The sequence below is a fragment of the Rhagoletis pomonella genome, unplaced genomic scaffold, assembly GCF_013731165.1.
Source record: "Rhagoletis pomonella isolate Grant_MI unplaced genomic scaffold, Rhpom_1.0 Rhpom_scaffold_28232, whole genome shotgun sequence".
Taxonomy (NCBI): domain Eukaryota; kingdom Metazoa; phylum Arthropoda; class Insecta; order Diptera; family Tephritidae; genus Rhagoletis; species Rhagoletis pomonella.
In genome coordinates, this window is record NW_023486675.1 from 1 (window position 1) to 1,306 (window position 1,306).

The 1,306-nt window shown below is 35.4% G+C and overlaps 1 protein-coding gene across 2 annotated transcripts; it reads left to right on the top strand.

The window, feature by feature from the left end:
• Positions 1-637: 637 nt before the first annotated feature.
• LOC118732789 (MYG1 protein C27H6.8-like) lies at positions 638-1,306 on the top strand (the record flags this gene model as incomplete). 2 transcript variants are annotated; one of them, XM_036461898.1, is given in 3 exon segments in its annotated part: positions 638-734; positions 788-1,157; positions 1,218-1,306. In XM_036461898.1, coding segments are annotated over 3 exon segments (523 nt in total), but the record flags the coding sequence as incomplete, so codon positions are not given.

The window sequence follows — 1,306 nt, forward strand, 5'->3', positions numbered from 1 at the left end:
CGAGTGTATTTGGGAAATCCCTCAAGGTTTCGAGGATAATCGTAACAGTATACTCGAAAAAGCAATGTTGCCACTTTTTCTCTTTAAACCATGTTCGAATCGTGGAATATTTGGAAGATCACAGGGTTGCTTTTAGTATTTAGATTCTTAATGCAAAAATGGAGTTGCATTGAGGTGTCGAATTTTGTATGGATAAATGTAAATTTAGAGTAGCATTTAGAGCTAAATGCGCTAAATGTGCTTTTACGCGTAAGCAAAAACAGCCCATTACGTGATCTTGTGTCTTTCGTTCATGCTACCCACCATGATAAAAACATAGCAAGGTAGAACCGTTCTCTCAATTTGTCGGCCTTGATTTTTTTTTTGAAGTTTGCCAGCATTTGAAATCATATAAAAGTTAAAATAAAAAATTGAAATTGTTCGAAATTGTTGTTGCTTGAGATTGAAAATGAAAATGTGTGTGTGAGTTTGTGAGAAAATTTAAAAATTAAATTGTTTGGAAACGTCAAGAATTTTAAAAGTGACTCTCAGCGGTTCTACCTTACTATATTTTTATCATGCTACCCACTGTATGCAGGTGCCATATTTTATAAATGTATTAATTTCTTAAGTACATGGCAACCACGATTGAGATTCTATCATTCTTGCATGGCAACGCTACCTAATCAAAATGACAGCAATTCGTTTCACGTGCGGCTTGTTCTACTCTGCTGCAAGGATCGTTTGGGGAAAAGGTAAACAATTTTATTTTATCTTCTCAAAATAGTTAATTCTGTATTTTATAAAGATCATCAGTTTCGCATCCAAAAATTTTCGCTGCGGATTTTCAAAAGAATGACTTCTAACAGCGAATCAAATCCAAGTGAGAATGGTACTAAACGTTTTCGCAGCGATGCTCCAGTAATTGGCACGCACAGTGGCACATTCCATTGTGATGAAGTGTTGGCTTGCTTTATGCTCAAACAACTGCCGGAATATAAAAATGCGTCAATTTTTAGAAGCCGTGACGATAAAATGTTACTTGAGAAATGTGATATAATTGTAGATGTTGGCGGTGAATTTAATCATCAGAAAAAATTATACGATCACCATCAAAGAAGTTTTGTAGAAACGCTCAGTACGTTGCGCCCAGAACTGGGCGATGAATTTAAAATCAAGTATGTATGAATATATATTGCTGATCATCACAAGGATGTCTACTAATGTATATTTTTTAGACTTAGCAGCGCTGGTCTTATTTATGCTTATTACGGTGAGCATGTAATTGAAAGTGTTCTGCAAGAGAATGGGAAAGCACCATTGTCTC